Source organism: Coturnix japonica, chromosome 7 (genome assembly GCF_054131305.1).
Source record: "Coturnix japonica strain WE chromosome 7, WE-NBRP24, whole genome shotgun sequence".
NCBI lineage: Eukaryota > Metazoa > Chordata > Aves > Galliformes > Phasianidae > Coturnix > Coturnix japonica.
In genome coordinates, this window is record NC_140669.1 from 5,729,246 (window position 1) to 5,751,975 (window position 22,730).

General features: G+C 37.3%; 1 protein-coding gene and 1 long non-coding RNA gene across 28 annotated transcripts in view; one reads left to right on the forward strand and one right to left on the reverse strand.

The window, feature by feature from the left end:
• The window catches only part of LOC107316882 (uncharacterized), a 44,918-nt gene extending 27,064 nt beyond the window's left edge, over nucleotides 1–17,854 (forward strand). Inside the window, exons 3-4 of the long non-coding RNA XR_001556626.3 lie at nucleotides 4,692–4,821; nucleotides 17,252–17,854. This is a non-coding gene — a long non-coding RNA (uncharacterized LOC107316882). The remainder of the gene's footprint in view (nucleotides 1–4,691; nucleotides 4,822–17,251) is intronic.
• Nucleotides 1–19,030, reverse strand: part of R3HDM1 (R3H domain containing 1) — a 40,825-nt gene extending 21,795 nt beyond the window's left edge. For 16 of the 27 annotated variants that reach the window (XR_014947871.1, XR_014947870.1, XR_014947869.1 and 13 more), the window contains exons 1-13: nucleotides 18,892–19,030; nucleotides 17,850–18,060; nucleotides 13,668–13,709; nucleotides 13,122–13,211; nucleotides 9,470–9,584; nucleotides 8,001–8,079; nucleotides 6,408–6,467; nucleotides 6,186–6,326; nucleotides 3,710–3,818; nucleotides 3,519–3,614; nucleotides 2,098–2,135; nucleotides 1,965–2,015; nucleotides 1,602–1,828 (exon numbers count right to left, since the gene is read on the reverse strand). Coding sequence is in view for 24 of the 27 variants with exons in the window: in XM_085552184.1 (XP_085408310.1) it covers nucleotides 1,602–1,828; nucleotides 1,965–2,015; nucleotides 2,098–2,135; nucleotides 3,519–3,614; nucleotides 3,710–3,818; nucleotides 6,186–6,326; nucleotides 6,408–6,467; nucleotides 8,001–8,079; nucleotides 9,470–9,584; nucleotides 13,122–13,211; nucleotides 13,668–13,709; nucleotides 17,850–18,020 (1,219 nt within the window). In the remaining 3 variants the exon portion in view is untranslated. The remainder of the gene's footprint in view (nucleotides 1–1,601; nucleotides 1,829–1,964; nucleotides 2,016–2,097; nucleotides 2,136–3,518; nucleotides 3,615–3,709; nucleotides 3,819–6,185; nucleotides 6,327–6,407; nucleotides 6,468–8,000; nucleotides 8,080–9,469; nucleotides 9,585–13,121; nucleotides 13,212–13,667; nucleotides 13,710–17,849; nucleotides 18,061–18,891) is intronic. The other 11 variants (XM_015868875.3, XM_085552180.1, XM_085552178.1 and 8 more) reach the window with 6 other exon arrangements.
• Between the last annotated feature and the right edge of the window lie 3,700 nt (nucleotides 19,031–22,730).

Genomic DNA, 22,730 nt, shown 5'->3' on the forward strand with positions numbered 1-22,730 from the left:
GGAATGGACTATAGAACTGCACTGTTTCCTACAGACCTCTAGGTCCACAATCCAGCACACTTTTAATTAAGTCTTTACTGTGACACTTGTAGGACTTAGTATATCTAAGATTAAATGTAATAACTCTTCCTGACAGCCTCTATATAATCGTGAAGACTGGGGTAAAACATATCTTCCAATTTAAGTCACCCAACTGTCCTTCACAAAACATTCTAACTGCAAGCTTTTCATTTGTTATTATGAAAAATTAGTACAGCTGCAAGCATTTGCTGATGCTGTTAGCTTTATTTTATTGCTAAAGTGAAATACAAAGCCAAGATTTGTAAATTGTGCAAAACAATTTAGCTCAGCTTCAGCAAACACTCCTGATTTTACCAGTTACTTTGTTTAGATTTCTTAACAAAGCCACTTCTAGATTATGTAGAGAAATTAGCCTGAAGTCATCACAGTTAAAGCCAATTGCATCCTTAATCAAAAAATGAGCATTTTTTCTTGCAATTAATGGTTTTGTTTTTTTTTAAAGGTGTTTCTGAGAACGTACATAATTTTACAGTTTCAAAACAAATGTACAAGTACTTTTGGAACATATTTTTCAAGGCACAATGGAAAAAAATCTCTTTACCGCATTAAAGGTGTGGTAGCATACCTACAGTGTAGGGGAAGTTTCAGAGAAAGCAAAAAAAATTCACCAAGTCTCCTTAGAAACAAGTTTTATAAATGACAGGAAGGCCAACTACAACACAGATAAGCAGTGATATTCTTCTGTTCTGATTTCCACTTCCATCTTTGAAGTAGCAGACCTGTAACCCACCCATCTACTTCAAGACTCAACATTCTGCAGGGCTAAGATTATCTCTTCTATCGGATTTAATTACCATTTGAAATAGAAATATTTAATAATTGTCACTTTTGATTCACAGAAGAATTATATCCTTATTTTCTGGGATTTTGTTTTGACGTTAGTTACACATGAGCACACCTTTGAAACCCAAAGGCTTAAAGAAAATAGTATTGTTTTTCCCAGAATTTCTGACTCTTACAATTAAACATTACACTTTATTCCATTGTTCTAATTTTTTTTTCAGCAACTTAAAAATTAAGTAAACTTTTAAAGCACTTAAATCCTGGCAATGGCACTGGTCAGGTTTATAGGTTTTTATGCTGTATTACTCTAGCAGGATAGCAGCTCAGATTCTTTAGACTGCACAAAGCAGTTTGCTGTGATGAAACTAGAGCTGAACTCCAAATACATTTTGATTTGCTATTAAGTACATATGTTGATAAGTACCCTCAAATTCTTCGTAAATTTGTAATGCATTTAGTTTAAAGCCATCAGTAATTAAGTTTTAAGTTCTACTTCCTAAGTCAAAATTCTTCATTTAATTTGTAACCTGAATTCTAGTTCTCCAAGGCACTTACACACTAAAGGCCTCAGTCAGCAGTCATTCTATGCATGCAGCACCCACTGTGACCAGAGGGAGCTGTATGCATGAAGCACCTACAATACCAAGGCCCCTATTAGCACACATATACAATACGTGTCAAATATCAAACCAGCAGGTACTTCACTGCTAGGTGACTATGTACAGATTTTGTAATACCTGTCTCAGATAGCCTGCCTGTGCTTTTGCTGCTTCCAGAGCTATCTCCTCTTGTCAGAACTGAGATCCCACTGAAGCTGCTGGCCTTCGTTACAGCTGGTTTCAGACTGCGGATGGAACTATCAGAGTCGGTGCTGCTCCAGGGACGGGGTTCACAATACTTCAGCTCGTTCTCAGTACTGCTCTGATGGCTGTTGGCTGACCTCCCTGATGTTTCTTTATTGACTCTGCAAGTTATAAACTAAAATTTTAGCACAAGCATCAACTGCAAAATAAAGGAAAAGGAGGGAAAAAAAAGGTGAAACGCATGCAGAATACTTGGGGATATACATATATATATATTTTAGAGAATGCATCAAATACCTAAAAATCTGTCGTCTTTGTTGTGTACTATTAGTTTCTTCCTCCTGGATTCTGTTGGCATTTTAATAAGATAGCTTAATATTTATTAAGAAAATAGAAAAGTGAGACAGAATTGAAATGCAAATTTACTTACCTTTTATCGGTGAAATAATTCTCTTGGGAACACAGGGACTGAGTGGCAAAAAAAAGTGCAGAGAAGCATTAATGGCATCTAGAACCCCAATTATGGCACACTAACAAAACAACTTGCAATTTTGAGTCTCTTCTCTCAGCTCTGAACTTTGATAGCTTTATGTATAAAGCTGCCTGAAAATTTAACCTCTTTGGTGAATGATTTCCATGTTATGGGGGGAAGAAAAGCCTGCATAAAAAGAGCTATCTGTAGGAAATTAAAGCTAACTTTAGAATAGGGCTGATCAATTCATTTGTATCACTGCTTTTTATCAAGCTGCAGTTCCCTTGAATTAGGCCTTTTCTCCATGCAACATTCAGCTGATGTGACTGTGCAGGTCTGTTAGCAAGATCTTGGTTGCCTTTTCCTCTGCATGAAAGCGTACAGTAACACCACTGGCTACTGCAATAACTGCATCGAATTCATCAAATACAGGCAGGCAAACAGTAAAAAGTGAAAAGGTCTATTAACAATTTTAATTATATTGTCCTTAACAAGGACTTTTAACTTCTGGTACGAAGCTTCCTAAGGGTATGATACATGGTATGCAAAAGGAAAAGGTTAAGACTCCATCCTTTTTGCTTGTAGCTTGGGTAAACAAAATATGTGGGTACAGCAAATTAACCTCTTGAGCTCATTACACCTACAGAATATTACAAATGTGTGAGAGCTACAGATAAGAGGCAGAAAAGTTGGTTAGAAGTACTCAACTTTGCAAGACAGTATTTACTTCTAATAATGTTGACTGAAATGGAAACTCAAAAAATCAAAAAATGCACGGCTGAGCAATAATTTACTAAGTGGCACCATATGATGCTCGGAATAAGTTAATGGATTTGTATGGCTCACATATCATCATTGACACCACAAACCTATTAACTAAACTAGAGCTGCAGAATTTCATTCCACTTGACTCCACTCAAGAGAACAAACTTCCAGATTTCTGACTCAAGTTTGCACATGTGGAAATCCAGATTCTTTCATTCTTATTGATCATAAGATGCATTTGAAATAAATAGATTTTTCTCACCTGCTTCTAAGAGCAAACAAATGAAAAGGATAATCACTGCTCTCAGTAACACCTGTAATGTCTACACTACCAAAATCAAACCCGATTTTTATTAAAAAGGCAAAGTAATGCACTGAAGGCAGTAATGCTAAAGAATAGAAGAAAATGTTCTCAGTTTTTCTGTGGGCTTCACGCAGTTATGATGAGAAAATAAAATAATCAGTAAGTTCCCAGACACTTCAGTATCATTTACAAACTGAGTTCATGCCACACTAATGGTTATCTGCTCAGTACTCTTCTGATATACAGAGTTTCCTGAAAAGGAACATCTCTTAACAAGGACACAGACAGCATGATCTTCTTTGATACGTACGTCTTGTGCAAATATTCTTTCTCTAGCTCTCTGATATTCTTCTTCACGTTCTTCTATGGATTTACTTCTTCTGTCATCTTTTAATCGTATTCTCATCTAAATTAAGTGATAAAGTGTCAACTTACACATGAAAGTAGTACAGATACATCACCCAATACAACCAACAGAAGTGGAAAGTAATATTTATTCACCTGGTTGTCATCTTTGTCTAAACTAGAGTTATCTCTTTTAAGGATGTACCGCTTCTGAAAGTCATCGCTCTTCTCATCCTTTATATGCTCACAAAACTTTTGGTCAGGTCTACAAAAAGTTGTTAAAAAGAAAAATTCATGGACTTGTAAAAATACACTATACATGGTGGAACCAAGTGAAATGTGTGCAATATATTTCACAGTCTATCAGTTGTGACAGATTTTGGTTGTCTGGGCAATGGGAAAAATACCAAAACCATGTACTGCTGCTTACACCTTACAGCTCCTGTTTCTGATGCACAACAAACCTGCTTTTAAAATCGCTTCCTCCTTCAAAGCATTTGCTTCAGTTTCCAATTAAGGTGGGAAGCAACCACATGCCCATGTGGAACCACAAGTGCTCTTGAATCCAGACTGGTGCCACGCAATGGGTATTGGGCATGCACCAAAGTGAAGAAAGGTGCTTTCTGTTAGAGCTGTAATATACCTCAGAATTCATTTCAAGGGAAAATGGATGATAAGGAAATACAGGGAAAGGAGAAAGCATTGATACTTAGAAGCTTCTAAAACATAATCAAGTAGAAATAAACAAGAGAAGAAAAATGACACAACAGTGAGGGCAAGCAAGAGATCAAAGCGAGAGGAAAAAGCAATATATTCTTTTGGTACTTTATCTACTTTGTGAAAGGAAGTGAAATGGTTTGCAAACTTTCTTATTAAAAAACAAATACCAACGGCCTAGACAATGAACCTGCTACTACTACAGTAAGATTTTCTCAGATAATCAGAAAGAATTTGCCTATTGAAAGACAAAATACATATGCACCCTTCTCTGTATCTTTACTCGTTACTCAGGGCATTTATATAAAACCAGGAGATCTTTGTAAAACAGCCAAGCCTAACTATTAGTTACTGGATGCCCAAATGTAATTAGCAGGCATTTCAGAGAACCTTTAGACTGTCTTACCTCTTTCTTTTTTAGGTCTCTGAATTTACTGCCCTGCAATCACCAACTTCCCACTCCACTGAGACGTCCCAGTATGCACTGGGTTGTTGATGTCAGTAACATCACTGATCGGCGCTGGAGCCGGGAATCTGCCTATGAGGAAAAGGTAAGTTTGGTTTTATTCAACATGGAGCAGATCTCCAAGGTTTTCTTTCTAAATTCTTATTTTATATCCAAAGTGATTTAAAATAAGAATGCTGAAAACATTAAGATTCTTCTTGTCTGCAGGTTGGATGAAATGCCTGCTAATTAATAGCTATGCCTACATGGGGCTTCCAGAGGCCAGTTAAAATAAAATAAAATAATAAAAAAAAATAATATATATATATATTAAAAAATAACAACAACAAGAAATCATATTTTAGAAGTTCTTATTCCACACTTGTGCATGTGAAGCTTCAGTCTAGGGGTGCCGGTAGATGTAAAGACAACAGATTTGAAATGTATGCCTTTGTAATTCATTTCTGATGGAGTATGTAGAGCCAAATCAAAAACAAACACAAAAAGTCTTAAGTTTTTCTAGCCAATATTTAGTCTGATAACTTCTGAGATGGAAACTATCTGCTTAAATAAAATTTCAGTATGGTATGTTGTTTCAGTTCTACTGATTCTTAAATTAGGGTGGATAATAAGATTTTATTCCTTCAAAGCTGCAGAGAGTCTACGATGAGGATGCAGGAGCTGAGAACTCCTATTTTCATGGTCACATCAGAGTGCTTAAAGAAAAAAGAGTCATGCAAATTTATTCAGTTAAAGCTAGAAACTAGGTAACACAAAACTTAAATATAATCAACACATTAACCCTTCATCTTTCTGTGGTGAGAGAAGGAGACAGAGCAAGTGCAGAATAGAGAATAGCTGGGTCCTGAGAACAAGAGTGCCAATTACACATGGAGCTTGGCGATGCTCTGAGTCCCGTGCCAGCATTTCATAATAGTTCTTTTTCTAGTGGTTTCTCCAAGAACTCCCCAACCATCACAATAAAGTAGCATGCAGAGCTGTTAACCTGGCGAGATCTGCAGGCAGTGTTATTCCAATAACAGATTTCAAAGCCTGAATTTTTGCAGTAGACTTTTACAGTACGAAAACCAAAGCTCAGCAAGTATTTTCCACTCTATTCAGCCCATCAGAACGTGGCCCTGTTCTAAGGTAAGTGCTGCTTTAATCCAAATGAAAGGAGGTACTTGAAGCTGGTATTAATTTTTAAACAGGTAATAGTTGATGTAATATGGAAACAGTTCATAGGGCATCTCTGCGAGAAAAGCAACAAGACAGCATACTTTTGTATCGCTAAACCTTCGAACATGCAACAGATCACATTATTATGTAACACTCAGAACACCTTTCCTTGCTGCATGCTTCCTAATGAACAGACAAACCCCTATTGCTACAGATTCAGCATCATTGCATAATATATCCCAAGAGTTAAATATATGTACCATAAGGTTTTTTCCGGACTTTTACACTTACATTCTTGTATTGCTAGTTTTATTAACTATGACTGACTTCCCACTCTGGTCCACGTTGTGCTCTAATCCAAAGTAAGCAGCTACCCTGTGCAACAGCATTCTATGATAAGATGTCATTGGGGGAAATTTTTTTCTTGGAGCTCTGGAAGAAAGGAATAGTAGCTTTATTTAATAAACAGGAACACTCTTGAATTTTTTTTTCCTATAAGAGTACAGTACTTACTCATTATTACCAATGAAATCTAAAATTTCCTGTTCTAATTTCAGCAGCATCATTCTGTCCCTGAAAATAAAAACACAGCAACTCACATATGAGATACTCCAATAACTCCGGCTGTATTCATCTTAAGAATACACAGATAGTATCTATGACCAAGGAATGATGGAAAACTATAAATAGGACCATCAAGTGTCTAATGCAGTATTTATTTATTTTTAGGAGAAAGTACTCATTTTCCACTAAGCTGTATTTTATTTAACTCTCAGAAATCACAGTACAAAAGCCTGCAAGCAATCTCTTCTTGGTACTATCAATAGAAAGTAGAGCCATTGAGAAGGCTCAAGAAGGGAAAGAGTGACTAGGTTGGTTCTTGTTGCTCAGCATGGGTAGCAAGATCTGCAGAGGCCTCAACTGCCTCTTGAAGGGTGAATCACAGGATCACAGAGAAACAGAGTAGGTGCTGGTAACAGAAGGCTTTCCTACAACATACTTACAACTGAGTAGTAGTTAAAAGCTGGCACACACTGCAATGTGATGTTAAGAGAACATAAAAAACTAAAACTGAAGGTGAATGAAATGAGTATTACCTGAAACACCATAAAATAATCTCAAAAATGCAAATGCCAATTTTGATATCTCATTAGCATATAACAAAACTAACTGTCAAAAGGTCATTGTTTGACAGCAGGTAAACCCCCAGCAGGCCTTTGCCTATAAATTTATTGTTTTCACTCAGATGATTTATGACCTCCAGTAGGGCCATAGAAAGAGACTAATACAGGCCTATCTAATTTTTCTGTGTTCTCTATAGGACAAAATGTGTTGGTCCATTATGATAATCTTTTCTTTTGTTCCCTCCTGCACTCCTCCAATTAAATGGAATATCAGTGCATTGTCACATCATAAATCATACTATAATATAAGCAACTAACAATTAACAGGAATATCTTTTATAAGAGCAGTGCAATTCTACTAAGCTCATTTCATGCCATGTATGTTAAGCCGCACATCTAGTATTAAACTGCTGATCTGAGGGCAAGAATAAAGCAGACACACATTGTACAGCAAATTTCAAAGCAACAGAATCACATCAACTTTTCCTAACAAACGATGGACTTGGACTAGGTCAGATTTGATTTCTGACATGTAAATTGAAGATGCATGTGCCTATGGTTTATATATTACATATTTAAAGAAGCTGCCTATAAATTAAGTACAGGACAGGTTAACGTGAAAGAAGGCAATCTGGTATCTAACAAGCAGACGCTAAATGAGCACAGATCTTAAAGAGTCTCTTCAGATGAGAGCTGCACACAGACAGAACTCAATATTTGCTCATTAAACTAGAAAAGCATTTACAACAGGTCAGGGTCCTGAACCTGTGTTCATATAACACACGAACTACAGAGGATTGGTGTTTCAGATAGCCTCCACAACAAAGTCTCATCCTAATAATTGATGCAATGGTAAACATCTAAAAGAAAAAAAATAAAATAACAATAATAATAATCATAATGAAAACCAAAAGAAACACCAACAAAACACGATGCTGTATCAGAGACAGAAAAGCTGCCAGTTGATTTTGCTGATGCTTACCTGGGATTATTTTTTAATGTATTTACTAAAAATTCATGAAGATCTATACCAGTGGAATCTGTGTACTCTTGGCTGGAATCTAAAGGTAGGGTGGAGAAAACAGAATTACATTTTGAAAAACAAACAGAAACCAAACCACCAAACTGATATTTTTCCCAATTATTGATGAACATCGTATTTATGGATTGATACTGTTTGTCCAGTAGACACGTGGCAACAAAGGTTTGAAGTAAAACAAAACAAAAAACAAAGCTGAACAACCCTGTCTCTCTGAATTGTCCAATTCAAGCAGAGCACAAGAGGCAAAAGCTTCAGTACCACTGTCAGTCTTATTAACACACTGCTTACACCTTGAAGGAGTATATTATCATTGAGTCATTTCATTTCCATCAACTCTCCAAGTTTTCTCCAACATGCTACACTGCACTGTTGTATACACTTTCACGGACCAGCAGCTGATATACAGAAAGACTGGGTGCTGCCCAAATAACAACGTGTGTCACTGAAATACTTTAACAACAGACCTTTCCCTTCACCAGCACGTTCCACAGTTACAATCTCAGAATTATAAGCTAGAGATGGTTTAATAGTTTTGGAACTACATTTCTTTCAAGAATTACAAAAGTGTCAACCGATGCCCGAAGTAGGCACAGCTCAAACTTAGATGCCTCAACCCTTACTGTTCTAGGCCTTTTTGTGCTTAGTATGGAGCACGTCATTTTGAAGACTGACATTTATAAATGCAGCCAAGTTCTGCACCCTGGTACTTTTTGTTTCATGAATGCCTGGCTGCCAGCTGGGACAAGATGTACAGAAATGTTACATGAAGAAGGACTTATGGAATTGAGAAAGAGAGAAGACAAACAAATGCTAGCAGTGTCATGAGAAGAATAGCAGGTTTAAAGATATTTCCTACATATTGGTTGATACAAGATGCCTGGATATGACTTCTGTCTCATTTATTTAAAGGAAGAGCTGTTCAATGAATTGCCAACTTATATGCAATAAATGTGGCAAAAGGTAACATGGACAGAGACCATGATCATTAATTTCTGCAGTTCAGTTCCAGGTAGAACAGACCTTCAGTCCAGTCTGCAGGAATATTAACATGCATGCATCATACTTATCATTCTAATGTACTGAGTTCAATCCTTACTCCAAGGAATTCTTATAATCTAGACTCTAGCAAAAGCATGTGCGTGAATGACCATATAGTCAGGTGAACAAGATACAATGAAATATTAATCATAAACACGTGCAAAAATCCCCTGTGGTTTGTGCCAACAGAGCATTCCTAGACAGTGGAACTCTTTCTTCATTCAAACAAACTTCTAGTCATAAGAAAGCAATGTAGTTTTTTACATTTTAAAAAACTCTTCCAGTAAAAAAATTTCAGACAAGATCATTGATAAATTCTGAAAACACTGATAAAAAAATACAAACTAATAGCAGAATGACGGATAGCAAACCTCTTGATAACATTTTTCTGTGCAATTTATCACTGGACTTCTCCTTTTCCGTTTCATCTTTCGCAGGCTTTTCTTCTTTTTCACAACTCTGTGACAACTGGATTTGAATTTTCTCCTGTCAAAAGTAAAAGTCTGTCATCGTGGCAATTATTTCAAACAAACAATATCTGTCTGCGGCAGAACTTTCTGCACTATGTCACCTGCAAAAATGAAGTAGTAGCAAGGAAAGTAACTGTCTTCATTTTCTTTCTGATCACACATACACTCTAGACAAACAAAACCAAGTTACTTGCTAGCAAATCAAAAACTATTGAGAAGACTCAGAAAGCAATAAATATTTTAGAATTTAGATTCATTTCCAGGCTATTTCAAAGTGAGTCTGAAGTATCTTGAAACATAAAGAAAATATTCTAATTTTTATATGAATTCTACATACCTATGTTTTTAGGTAGTGTGCATCATCTATATTTCCCCCTCCATTATGGAATAAAACAAATCCTTCAATCTCGTTGACAGACAGACCACTGCTATCAGATTCACACACACAAAGATGAAATACTTAGAGTAGAATATACCAAGGCTAAATTTGCAAACTTTAATGCAATCAAGGCTTAGATTCCTCTTGTGTATTTTGATAATGTATCTTTGTGTGCAGTCATCTCAAAAACCCACCTTTCTATACAACACAGGCGAATTATCATGAAACCCTTTTCCCAGGTAGAGCAAAACAGAACTTTCCTTTTAAAGACAAGTGACACAACGGTTCCCTAACAAGTGGACAAGTAACATCTTGTTTTTCGTTCCTCTTTTATCTTTAACTAAACTACTAATGAAGGACTATCATATCTCAGACAGCAAAAACATACTAAGATGAGAGGAACAGAAACAAATTCCTTATTGGAGTGGTCCCAAGATGTGGACCATCGATCCTGACCTGTAAGAGCACTCCACATTCCTTTTACCTGGAAGTTTCTCAAACATCTGTTTTGCTTCCCCAGAGATAACTGAGTTTATGCTGTTACCCATCCCATTGTAGAAGATGCAATTCTTCCCAACCCAGCTCACAGAGCTGCCCCACAGCTATTTGTCTACCACTCTCCTATCCTGCAAACACAGTCAGGATTTACCAAGGCTAAAGACCGTTTCACATGCAAACACCTCTTGGCACAACCTCCGCTAAAGTTAACAGTGAGTGTCCACCTAGCAGCTATGCAACTGCTACTTCAAAAAACAAAACCAAACATGGTGATTGTCATATTAAGAAATAAATCGTGCCTCAGATCTACCAAGGCAACATGCTATTCTCCATTTTAAAATACACTACAAAATTAAGTACCTTATGACTTTCCATAGTCTGATTTTCTCTTATTTGAACATTGATTGGATAGGTTTAGAGTACATAGAGTACATAGCCAAAGTTTTTAAAAAATCATATAGCAATAGTTCAGTCAAAGGATTTCAGAGCAAGTAATCATTTTTATGCTTCTTTCTGCAACAAGAGCTAAAAACGAGAGCCATCTGAACAGTGACCAATTCTACTTCAAAGTGTGACACAGAACTGTGTACCAAAGGGCATTTTCTTGTGATTTCATGCTTTACAACCTATAGCATCTAATTAAGCGTGACCTACTTCATGGGAAAGCCACTGGAAAATACTTTAGCTTCTGTTCCTTAGAATTTTCATTTAATCCCACTATAGTGATAGCTCGTCTCTGCCAGCCTACTGAATTAACACTTTGTTGTAAAGCAAATGACCTTCCAATCTCAAATCCTAAATGCAGCAGCATGAATTATCATCAAATTTTGTCTTTAAAAAAGCCAAAAAGCAAAGAACAAACATAGAAACAAAACAAACCCATAAAAAATCTCAAAAATGCCTGTAGCTTAATACACTTGAATAAAGAGATAGGAACCAAGAAGCTTTACAGAGCAGTTACTCAAAGGATCTGCATTCTGGGTTCTCAGCTTTCACCATCACTCTCTAAAATCAGCCACAATCTCAATTCACTCGAGTCAATTTAAACCATCATTACAGACTGTTTGTTGATTGCCATCTTCTGTTTTCATTTTTCCCACTTTGGGTTGTTTCATTTTGTTAGAGAAGTTCCATCTTTTAGCGATCAATTTGCTGGTTACCCATATCAACGTCACAGACACAAAGCCAGCTTTTTCTTATTAAGAGCTGAAATTAATCAACCTGATCTAGTATTTATACTTCATGTATCAGAGTGTACAGAATCAAAACAATCCCAGCAGCTAAGGTTAGACAAAGGATGGCAAAAGAATAAAGAAATAGTGTATTACAAAGGTAAAATAAGCTGCGTATATTGCAAAGCGCTAAGGAGAAATTCCCACAAGACACTGCAACAAATGTCACCTGCAGAGAATGATAACTATGAGAGTCTGTGATTTTAAACCATTAAGTGTGTGGTGTCATACAGTGCAAGAGTACTAAAAAATCCTGATGACTTATGTTTGAAATATGCAATGAATGAACAGTTCGTCCAATGAGGATTGTCTCCTCTTGGAATAAGATGCAGTGACACAGCTAAGCCCTACTGCCTCAACCCTCATCTCCTAGTCACTTTCGGTAGCCTTACAGGAAACATTACAGGATAATAGATCACAGTATGCGGCATCAACTTTTCTGTTGTCTTTTTATCTCTTACTCCACATGCTGTACAGCTCTTCCTAAGAATTGGATTTTTTATTACATCAGCTGGCCCAGTTTCCAAATTTCTCCATTTAACTCTTCAACTACATTACAGAAGGACTGGGAAAAACTGTTTTCACAGTTCCAAGAACAAATCCTAGACACAGACTTGGTGGCTCGTTCCTATGATGTTTAATTAGTTTGAGTTCTCACACTCTTTCACTCCCCAAAACTGAAATGCATCTCTCACAGCAACAAATTCTCACCCGCTCCTACTGGTTCCTTTGCTTGTTACACAAAGTGAGACTTTTCACAAAAAGACAGTTCAGAAGCTTTGCAGATAACAGCAAAATAAGTCAGTATGAGGATGAACAATCATTAAACTTTTGTTAGGAGTGAAAACAAGAACAGCATGAAAACCATTTCAACGCCCATCGTCCATACCCAAACTAGGACTGGTAACAGTATTGCACTCTAGGGATAAACTCAGAGAAGCTGGACTTTAAAGCATTTTATATATTTTATCCAGTATTTAGGATTTCCTTTGAGTATATATAAACAAATTAATCTTCAGCAATACCTCAGGCATGCGTTCAGACAACCACCGGCAGTCATTAATAACATGCATAAATTCACTCAAAACACCAAATTTTTAAACTGCTTAAATCACCTAAATATAAAGCTGTTAAATTATGCTGCATATCAACCACGCTGTTTTCCTGGCTGTCTTAATGAAGGCACACAGCATTAACTACCACGCACTGTAATGCTAGAAAGATGGAAGAACTAACAAAGCCTCACTCCTTGCATTCCCCGATACCAGTCACTGTTGTTCAGAACAGCAGATTCTTTACCAGACATCACCATCACTATTAAAGCTGTACTGATGTTTTTTAAATTAAATATGTTATCTACATATTTAAAGAGCATCCAAAAGACTTTCTTCTGAATAGTAAGTTACTTCAACTTGTTTCAAAACTTCAGTAATGTGACTTTTACCTGGAGGTCCTGTGATATTTCAGCTGTAGGAGGTGGTGGATATTCTTCACATACAGCAAGGCTCCGAACTAACTTTAACTTTGTGTTTGACTAAAGGAAAGTATGTAAAATTAAAAACTATGGCTTATCAAAGTTCCACGAAGATACCAGAAGCTGTTATATTTTCCATTCAATTTACATAAAACAAATTGGCTGAGAACAGCTTTTTTAATATTTTTAATAAATTACTTCCTTCAGGAAGATAATACCAAAGCAATGGCAGTTCTAAAGGCACTATCAAGCACAACAGAGCACATCTAATGGAAAGGAAATAAAATCTTTGGGAAAGTGTTTCTGTCCATCCATAACAATAAGAAGCCACCAAAAATATAAAGGCAAACCACAAAAGCAGACAACTAGGCAAGACAAAAAAATCCAACAGAATAAAACAAAGCTTCATCGCCAGAAAAGAAAGGGTAAAACTAAAGGCACTGTTCACAACGTAACAAGGCTTCATATCAAGCACGGAGGGCTTCCTCAGCATGCCAGCACACAAGTCTACTGTACCTTCGACCTTTTTGCTGTCTGTCCAAAAGCCTGCACTGGCCGCTGAATGATAGGCACAACAGAAAAGGTTTATATTAAACTTAATAGTTCAACTCATTCATGTAAAAGTCTGCATAACAGAGAAAGATTTAACAGTTATTACTGATGTGATGGTCAAGACTATGAAAGCAACAGCAGGTGCTTTTGGCTGAAGGCCTGTATGCTTTCCCTTCTTCATTGTGCCTGTTCTCAAGCTCTCTTTCTTCATTTGTAACAGAAGACATTTATAAAAAAGATGTAACAATAGACATCTTACAAACGTAAGCATTAATCTCACTCAGTAAGATCCATGTAGTTTAAACTCCCTGCTACCTCCTGCATTTAAAATTCTCGTGTCCCAATTCCCTTGGTAACATGAGTTTGTTTTTATAAATTTTCCTCCCATTCCTGAAACCTATCTGGAAAAATGACGGTATGGAAGAAGAGGGAAGAAGAAAAAAGCCCCTACAATGTAAGTAATATATGTGCTAATAATTATTTAATTTACATTTTATAAATAATTAAAAGATTAGGAGCTATAAAGAACAACTTTAGAACAGGTTGCTGATCAAAAGTTTTGCTTTAGTTAAGCAGTTTACTACCCAAGAATACACTCACTTCCAAGATTACCACAATTTTGGGACAGCATGCATCACTGAAATGTACATTCAGAGCAAAGAAGTGTTTGACAGGCTTTTAACCTCCAAGTTTGAACAAATTCCTGTGACAGCTCCACAGGTACAGAGGCACTCACAGTGCTGTAACATAGATTAAGTACTGGTTTCACTATAGAACTCAAACTGATGAATGTACAAGCCTTTAATAGAACTGGTTTCACTAAGAGTAAGCCTAACATTTGTATGTGAGAGATCACATTCGTAATAGTGTTTCAGATCTCATTTAATGGACAACATTCCCTTTTAAATGAAAAGCTACGAAACAACAACAGCTATTTTCTGTCACTTTCCTCAAGTATCAAGTGTGTTTTTTGCTCTTCAGTGAAGAGCAGAAGGGCTGCTTGTTTAAGTATTACTCATTTCACTGTGTGAAGGACCTTAAATAGCACTGAAAGCAAACTGAACTGCTATGTCTTTTTTCCCCTGAAATTTGGAGCACAGTTCAGCTTTTCCCATACCTTCAACAATAGAGACAGCCTTGTTGGTGTCTGAAAAACATTTTGTCCTTTTATCATCTGCTGAAATTACGCATAGTTTACTGAAAGCTGGCACTTTGTATATCCTGAGCAAAGTTTGCATCATATCAAGCTACAGAGTTTTAAGAATGGGATGATTTCCCAACCCTTATCGATTAACACTGAACCAATTACCCCAGGTGAGTTCAAATATAGGGTACATAGTGTAGTAAAGTAATTGTAAAAGTAGACCTGAACAAAAGAGGTTTTCACCTTTCTACTAAACCAGACTGATTTTAAAACCACTTGTTAAGAGTCCTACCTACCAACTGTACATAGCTTTGCAAAGACAGAAAAAACAGCATGATCTATGGTTACTTCCTGTCTTGTACTGGTGAGTACTGACAGCAATTTTCCATGACACAGGAGAAGATGACTAATGATCAAAATTGGAAAAAATAGTTTCACCATTGGCCACAGAAGCATTTTCAACAGTTCAAAAGCTGAACAGTATCTATCTAATCATGGGCCTATTAGAAATCACTAAGTCACATTCTGGAAACAAAGGTAGTACTGAAGAGACCCAAATAGCTGAGAATGAGGCAGAGAAAGGCTCCAGGGAACTCAGCTGTGGAACAGAGAAACTAAAAGGTCCGTGCCACTCTTATATTGCTCAAAAAGCCCAGGAAAGATACCCATGTTCTCTAATGAGACATTTTTCACATTCCCATTGTATGCAACAGCAGTTTGGTGCACAACATCCCAAAATAATCTAGAAGTTGGTCAAAGCTGCACATCAAAATGTAATGAGCTGTTACTCAAATATGGAGTCCCAGAAGCATACAAACCATGATAGGGTGAGACAGAGGAACAATTGTAGCTAGTTTCTTACTTGATTGTAAAGAAATTAAATTGCAACTTAGAAAGCAATATCTCTATTTGCTCTATCAGCTACCATTGGACAAGTGATGTTAACAGAATACAGATACACACACTTGCTGAGCTCTACACTGACTAGGCTCCACTTCACAACTGTCTCCCTACCAATCCTAAAATCAATGCTCTCAGACAACTAGCTCAAGTTTTAATTTCACTATTCAAGTCATGGCAATGTTCTGGTTCTGACAGAGACTCCTGGACACAACATTCACATTTACACTAAATGAAGAAGACAGTAGAACTGTCTGCATCAAAAAGACGTTTTCTTTACTCGGCTGTACAGTTCCTGGTGTGTATGCTACAAAATTATCTCTGCCACCAGATATTTCTCCCACATAAGAACAAAATCAACCAACCAAAACCTCTTCCAAAGAAGCCAGAGCTAAAAGCAAAGCCTGTAGCCATGGATGGTTTCATTTCTCTGTGCAGGAACGCCTGTTTGCAGGAAGGCAATCTGCGTCTTGTGCCTCATAAGCTTCTACACTACTTGTTGAATGAGAAAATGTGAATGAGATTCTTCCAACTTACTGAAAAGAAACCATACACATTCATTTTTCATGACTACTGGGATATTCCATTCATTAAAGAGATTAAAGAGATTACCAGCTCAGTTCTAATATCTACCCGCATTTCAGTAGCTGTTTCTCATATGCTACTTCATTTTAAGAACTTTATTTTCCCCCCCATAAAGCTCTCTGTTTACACTGATACCAGCTTTAATAAAATCAGAAGATATTAAAGAGTACAACTGTGTTATTACAGTAGTTGACAAGATTCATTTGGAAGCAATTTAAGCTAGCAGATAAAGCTTAGTTCGCTCAGCAGAATATTGAATTGCTAGTGATGAACAAAGCTAGTCCCAAAAGAAAGTTTTGTTCATTTCTCAATAACAAGAATCTAATAAGCCGCTCTCCTGTTTCTGCAACCCACAAAAGAACACTACCATATTCCATACCCTGATAACAGCTTTTATCTTTTTTATTATTATTATTAACAACCCATAGATGGAAGAATTCTGATAGAAAGTTAATTTCTTCTCAAACACAAGCCCCCAAGTCTTCTTAGAAATCTGACTTTTTCTAGCCCTCAGCCAGGAGTCAGCCAGTTTGTCCATTGTGACAGTCCCATCTCCTGAGCTTACGTGGTAAACTGCATAACCGAACCTCAGAGGTATCAAATATGTTTCCACACATCCTTTACTGGCACTAACGCTGGTGTGTCTGCTTTCTTAATACAAAACATTTCACACTATTTACCTCCTGCACATCTTACTCGAAATTTGCCGTTAGTTTTTGTAGGTATGTCTCCTACCTTGTAAAGATAATACATTTATACGTACCAACCCTTCTGTTAGGACAACCTAACCTTTCCAACCTGACAGATTACACAACACAGCTGTCAAGCGGGGGAATACTATGGAAAAGGAAAGGTACATAAGTACAGGGATAGCCAAGACGGGATGAAAACTCACTGTTTCCCTCTGCCACTGATGCAGGGAGAATGGCTGGACCCAGACTGCTGATTTGATTCCTCTAACACCCAGGACTTGGATCACTGTCATCAGAATACTTCAGCCTCATGCAGGACAGCTATTCCGTAGGAGTTAAACCTGAGCCACCCGTAGCCCTGGGTTGGTCATTCCTACTCAGGGTAGAAATGCTGAGCTGTTCTGCGGTGCTACATGGATACTAGCAACACTCACTATTTCAGTGTCTTGACCAAATCCTATTATTCTATACAGTGTATTCTCAATACAGCAAATTCTCTTCAGCAGCAGCTGAAGATGTTCAAAGTGCCAAGTTTTCCCCTTGTTCTGCTATAATAGAAAAGCCTTGACTCAGCTTCCCATGTGCACCCACAAGAACATAAATAACGGACAACCTGTCTGGTTCCTGTGAAAACCACTTATCAAAATCAAACAACTAAAAAGGACTGACCTTCATACATATATGAACACAAACAGATGTGAAGAAAAGTTCTCTGGATCTGTGTCAAATTAATATATAAGGAGATCACAATAAAAATGAGAAGACAATGAGAAAGACTCATTTAACACAATACATGAGTGAAAAATAAAGAGAAATGCTTCTTACCGGCATATTGTTTTTGCTATCGGGACAATTTTCATCCTTTTCCACTTGAATCTGCTCCTGACTTCCTGATTTTGTAAGGTTTTCAACTGGGTCTGTATCTTTAAATTCAGCTTCTGAACCCTTCATTGCATCAGTTTCATCTTTTACAGTAAGAATATCAGACATCCTCATTAGAAAAGATTATTTTAAAATTCTACAAGAAACACGGAACCTTGAGGACAAAGAAAAAGTGAATCACTGAGTATTTTTATTTTAGGAAATACACACTTAAACAGCCACCCAAAATAAAAGTTGCGTTGCTGTGAAGATGATTTGCTTTCCTGTTACATTCCTCCTGTCTCATATCAGAAGGAAGGAGTGATCAATTTCTTTTTACCACTTCTATCAGAAGCACATAACAGCACACTTTCTATATGACAGAACTAAGCACCACATTGTTGGATGACACTTGCAGATTTTCCTTTCTGTATTTTAAAAACAAATTCCTAGGCATTCCAATGCTCCAAACCAAGTTAGGTTCCAATCGAAACAAGGAAAGATTTACTCATTTGAATGGAAGGAAGAATCACACATAAAGAGTTGGAAGTAATTAAATTACAATGAACCAAGCGTGCAAACATGGATGAGTTTCATTAAATTGTTAAGCTTCCTAATTGCCAGTAATAGTGCAACAGGTTCTGAATGCAGGAGCTGTCTAACACACTAAGCGTAGTGAAACTAGCCTTGATATTAAACTAGGCACACTCTCAAAAGCAAAGACAGCCAGAAACAGCAATTACTATTATAAAAAAATTATCAACAATTGTTAATAACAATCACTTATAATAATCACAAATGTAAAGAGAAGTCTAATCACTAAAGCCAATAACAGAACCACTCCAGTTTTCCTTAAAAATACAAGATAAAATTTATTCCCATTACTCAGTTGGAGTATAAGATGTAAAACCAAGAATATTACATTTCTTTAAGGAAACCAACAGTATGTTTATAATTTAATCAAATAATGTACAGAAAAGTCTAAGTAAGTATTTGGATTAATTACCTGATATGTCCTACAGTTTGGGGATCGTGGTTTCCCACAAAAACAAAATAAAATAATCTGAAGTTCCTTTTCACAGTTGTCAGCAAAGATGTCAGTTGTAATGAACCATCTGGAATCTGGCAGGAGGAGTCCCATGTCCTTATCCCCAGTGTAAAGTCCCGGACAGAACGATGTTGTCTTGAATCAGCAAGAACATCCCTTTCAAACGCCTAAAGAAATAAATAAATTTTACACATTGACAACTGAAATACATGATAATCTTCCTTGGGGGTACACAGGGGTGTGACCAATCCAAGAACCTGAACAGCCATTTAAAAAAAGCACAGAATCTCCATTTCTTGTATGTATTCATTCTACTTGCTTAGCCAGTAGCAGCAGTAATAGTTTTCATCAGACAAGCATCTCAGTAGCCAAGGAGTGTAGCTCAACTCTGAAAGATAAGCCTAAATGAAGCCTGCGAGGATCTGTACTGCGTTCCCCAAACACATTCATCACATCTATCCCAGGGCTTATTATAAAGACAGCACAAATGATAATGAACGCCAAGAATACCTTCTGTTACCCCAGCTCAACTGTTTAATTTCCATGTGAGTAACAAGATAATTAGAACAGTTTCAGGAAAACAAACCAACAAGTGAAAAACATCCAAATGTTTAAAGTGAAATGAGAAACAAATGAGCCATTTCTTCTGTGGTTACAAAGAATTTTAACCACTGTAAGTAACGAATCTGCCCTAAACCGCTCCCTTTCAACATGAGGAGCTGCAGTACATGCAGGAAGAAGGGGCCAAAAGATGTATCCTGAAAGATGTGAAGTGCCTGCCACAAGCTGCACCTTAGGGATGTGAAAAATGTGCGCTGTGAGATGGCTAGAATGGCACACAGACCTGTTCCCCAGCCACAGATCAGTATCAGATCTCAGGCAGCAGAGTTAAATAGGAGATAAATACATGATACTACAGATGTTTGGGCTTAAAGAAGCATGGAAAATAAAAAGGCCGGGCCATGTTTTCAAAACATCTGATTTGCTGAATAGTTAATGGAGGGGAAAGGATCAGAGATGAAAGAACAAACTGGAAATTAACGATAGAAATGCAGGGAAGTGGTGCTGTTTGGCTGCTGAGTTTGTTTTTCCAGACAATCCAGATGGAGATTTAAGACTTATGAAGGCGCTCACACAAACCTTCAATGTTTACACAATCTGAATACAGATGCTTTTCAGTTTAACTGACAGCATTTAAATCGCATTTAGAAAAATGATTTAAAAAGATTACAGGCTGAAGAAAGAGATTATGTACAGTTGCAAATATAACCCCAGAAATTAAAATCTAATTTACCTCCTACACACTATCCAGGACACAAGTGCAGTGACAGCAATCAGCACCGTCTCTATACATACTGAAAGTTCTTCATTCCATTATTTTTCCACAAATTCACTTCTGCCTCTTATACACCAAAAAGCATTACCAGCATTCACCTCACTGCAACTCATACTGCAAAGATCTACATGCTTGCTTATGGCAGCCTTCAAGATCAGCATGCAAAAAGTCCTTATTTTGTAAAGCAACCTAACTGCAAACAACCTTACCCTTGCTTTGAACAGATTTCTCAGCTACAGATAGATTTAAAGCCTGCCGATTTAGCCTTTGCTTCAGATCAACAGCAAGAGATACATAATAGAAAACTGAATTTCGGCTTACCTAATTTTTGCTTAAAAAGAACCCCCAAACAAACAAAAAACCACCAGATTAACTGAAATTCATAGAGCAATCTTGTGATTTGTGAGCCACAACCGTGAGTTACTTGGACTGCATCCTACCACCCAACTTCCTTCTGGTTGAGACAAATCCATACCTGAGATTCAATTCTAGTTTCTGTTATTACACAGATTGGATCAAACAGACTTAAGTACTTTTATGTGCTGCAGACAGACCGTGGACATCCTTCTGCACAGTGTAGATAGCATATAAGATGAAATGCACACTCTTCCCCTTCTTCATCACCTAGATAACAGCAAACCACTGATCACCCTAAATTCTCTCATTTCTCCTTCTGAAAAGCAGTAGCCACTTAATCCAGGCAGCTGTTCTCAGAGGGAAAACTGTTATTATAAGCTGTGAGATGGAAGCCTTGCACAAGGAAGGCACACACTTTTCAGTCAGAAAAATAAAATTAAAACATCAGTGCTGTGCTTTTACTGCTTTCTTTTCAGTAACCCAAAGTGCAAGTGATAAAAAAGGCATCAAAAGGAATCATCAAGCAAAGCCACCAAGTTTTATGACAGAATTCTGAGACATATAAAACATTCGGATCTCTTGCTTCAGTTTCTGACTTGAAAACCATCATTTGCAAAGTGCTAAATTGACTTGTAATGAGTGAGGATATTTCTGGGAACAGGATCTACTCAACTTAATCCAATTTCTGTAATAGGCATCAAGACTCCTATGTGCTCCTTGTTAGGCAATGAAGATAAAGATAGGAAGCTCTACTCTGCACAGGATAGAAGAAATCAATTCTTTTGAAAAGAAGATGAAGAGAAAAGGTGACTCTCCATGCTTTGCTGAAGCAATTATTGATACTGTCATGGTGGAAAAAAACCTATCAAAAATAAACAACAAAACGGAACAGCTGACAAAATAACTGGTATCCATCAAATACAGGGCAGGAAATTGGATTGGAAGAGTGGGGGGTTGAAATCTACACTCAACACACAAAGCAGATACACTGCCAGTAAAATGGGCAAATGAAAATTCATTTCTTAAACAAGCTTCTGCTCATCAGCTATTTCAACATGTCTACAGAATATCTGCTGCTGTGTTCAATATGTATGTCATTTTTATTGTTATAAGTAGTTTATCCCCCTAATCTGATAGTCAAACTCACAGTCAGTACTAAATTCCCAGTTAGCATTGCTGCAAGTGATTCAGAAATCTCCCAGCAGAGTGCAGCTGTTTACCTTGTCTTAGTGCCCAACAGTTGCTCTAGTTTTATACAGAGTTGTAATTCTCTTCAGGAGTCAGAAGTTACTTTAGCTGTATTATCTGAGTAGGAAAGGCTGGAACTCAATTACCCGTGTGTACTCTCCCTGAAGCCAGACACTCGAGTTCATGTAAAACAGCATGGAGGAAAAAAAAGTAGCAAAGACTGTATTAGAACCTGAGGCAGGAATGGCCAGGAATGGAGCTGACTATCCCAGCACTAGATCACAGCGCTAGGAAAGAAAGGTGAGATACAACACCAAGTAGCAGCTGGGAAAAAGTAATAGCGAACATTCAGGCACAGACACAGGCAGGAAGCAAGTCCGGTATTTGCCCCAGCTTTTAACATATATGTTGGAATTGTACTACTTTGGTACACTGTTGTTACGCACTTTCCTCATACTAAATGTGAGAAGAGATACAAACAGAAATTGATTTTCTATGGTTTGTCTACACATCCTGCAAGCGCTCACAGAACACTTCATACTTCCAAAGACTCCACAGCTTTCAGAAGAACAAACTCGGGTGAGATGAACATACAGAAGTTTGCTGGTCAGCGATCAGGACTCCTCCATGAGAACCATCTTCACCATCAAATGAAGAGACAAGAGAACTGCACTCACATCTTAGCTGGGAAACAGTTGGGGATAGACTATATCAATCTGAAATTATATGAACAATCACATATTTCTGCTTCTGGTTTGATTTTGCTACACTTTATAACCAGGGAGAAGAGGCCAACCCTCACACCTTTGCTACAACCTCCTTTCAGGGATCTGCAGAGGGCAGGTCTCCTCCGCAGCTCATCTTCTCCACACTGCACGTACATACGTACACATGCATGGACACACGCCCAGAGAAT